General features: G+C 39.8%; 1 protein-coding gene across 1 annotated transcript; it reads right to left on the bottom strand.

Annotated features, from left to right (window-relative positions):
- Positions 1 to 345: 345 nt before the first annotated feature.
- On the bottom strand, positions 346 to 1310 carry LOC130467226 (uncharacterized). Its single transcript, XM_056835668.1, has 2 exons — positions 758 to 1310; positions 346 to 710 (listed from the first exon to the last, which is right to left on the bottom strand). The coding sequence occupies exons 1-2, from the start codon at positions 1308 to 1310 to the stop codon at positions 346 to 348; spliced, it is 918 nt and encodes a 305-aa protein (XP_056691646.1).
- Between the last annotated feature and the right edge of the window lie 362 nt (positions 1311 to 1672).

The following is a 1672-nucleotide window of genomic DNA, read 5'->3' as shown; positions in this document are numbered from 1 at the left end:
TAAAAGAAGGTTCAATTACAACATCGAGAATTATCCCAAAAACTTACCACCCGATTTCTAAATCATAACACACACACACCTTCTTATTTATCCAAAATATATACAACCTATCCTAAAGTATCTCCAAGCTTCTTAAAACATACAATTAACGAACATCCAAGCTCGGGATTAGCAAAAACCCACTTGATCAATTTTCCTTGTTCCTTATCGCGTCTTTCCGTTGGTTGCTCCCATTGACAGTCTTGGTGAGGCCCGCTGCCGTGGTTGTGACACTGGTTGAGATGGTTCCAAACATTTTCTCTGTGGTAAAGGTTTCACTTGCATGTGCATCTGAGGTACCCTCGTCTAAGTCAATGATATGCTACTGCTGGAACCCTGTTGCAATCTCCTTTTCTCCTCATCCTCCAACTTCTGAAGATCACCTTGATACGCAATGTTGGCGAAAGGAGTGGGATTCAAAAAGAAATTATGGCCAACCGCCATATTCGAAGCATAATGAGCAAGTGCACGAGCCACCTTATTGTTAGCACGAGGAATATGCTTGACATCAAGAAACCTGAACTTGCCCATAGGGCTGCTGACATCGGTAAACACGGGCTTGAGCTCTTCATGATACATTCCATTCACTGATCCAAGCATGGTTAATAAGGCCTCAACATCAGCTTCGATCTCCAGGATAATTAATCCTTCCCTCATAGCATAAAGTTCTGCTGAAAGGGGAGCAATAACATTGAATTTACTCGAGAATCCCATATACCACTTGCTTGTTGCACCTGTGAAAACTCCACCACCATGCCACCACCTTCATTATGAGCCTTCCAGCTGCCATCCGTATTGAGATTTAGATAATCATAAGCTGGAGGAATCCAAATTGCTGGAACTATCTTCGTTTTGCCCTTATCCTTTCCTTGCAGAATCTTGTTAGTGGTGATATAGTCTACATAAAAGGCACTATACACGGAAAATTGTTTAACCATTTTTTGTTTGACAACAGCTTGACTGGATTTCCAGATGTGCCAAATGGCTATACAAAATATTGCTTTCCATTTCTCCGATTGGTTGAGATTGAAACTAATCCAATCAATCCAAGGGAGATTCAAAAAACTACGAAGGTTTATGCCATAATTTTTTGCTAGTCTTCCAAATATATAGTTCCACAAAATACTCGACTCCCAACAATCCCTAAAAAGATGGATGTGATCCTCATCAGTTGCAGAACAACGAGAATAGGTTGGTGAAATACAATCAATCTTAGAGTTTAAGCTCTTTGCAACTGGGAGAATCTCATTACAACAATTCCAAATTAGCATTGTATACTTGAAAGGAATTTTAATTTTCCAAATCATTCTCCAATTAAAGCTAGAAATAGAAGAAGTAGCGTAATCTAAAGAGTGAAGAAGATGATAGTAGGCTGTTTTTATTGAAAACTCCCCATTTTTGTTGGGATACCATCTAATAAAATCCTCTAAACCAGTATTGAAGGAAAGAGGAACTGCCCTAATTAAATCACAAATGTGGGGTGGGAGGATGCTCAATTCTCCGCAAATCCCACTTTCAGTTCCGAATAATATCACAAACAAAATAGTGGGCCACATAATCAGTAATATCCGTGGCCATTATCTTATAAAGGGGCCCTGTACCCACCCAATGATGTTACCACAAGGAGGTACTC

This window comes from Spinacia oleracea, chromosome 2, assembly GCF_020520425.1.
Source record: "Spinacia oleracea cultivar Varoflay chromosome 2, BTI_SOV_V1, whole genome shotgun sequence".
Lineage (NCBI taxonomy): Eukaryota > Viridiplantae > Streptophyta > Magnoliopsida > Caryophyllales > Amaranthaceae > Spinacia > Spinacia oleracea.
The sequence above is the reverse complement of the archived record's forward strand: the minus strand, read 5'-3'. Positions and strand labels throughout refer to the sequence as shown.

Coding starts and splice junctions, on each gene's coding strand:
- LOC130467226 (XM_056835668.1), bottom strand. CDS start 1,310: ATGCTAATTTGGAATTGTTGTAATGAGATTCTCCCAGTTGCAAAGAGC. Junction 711..757: donor ACAGGTGCAACAAGCAAGTG/GTATATGGGATT, acceptor CTCCCCTTTCAG/CAGAACTTTATGCTATGAGG.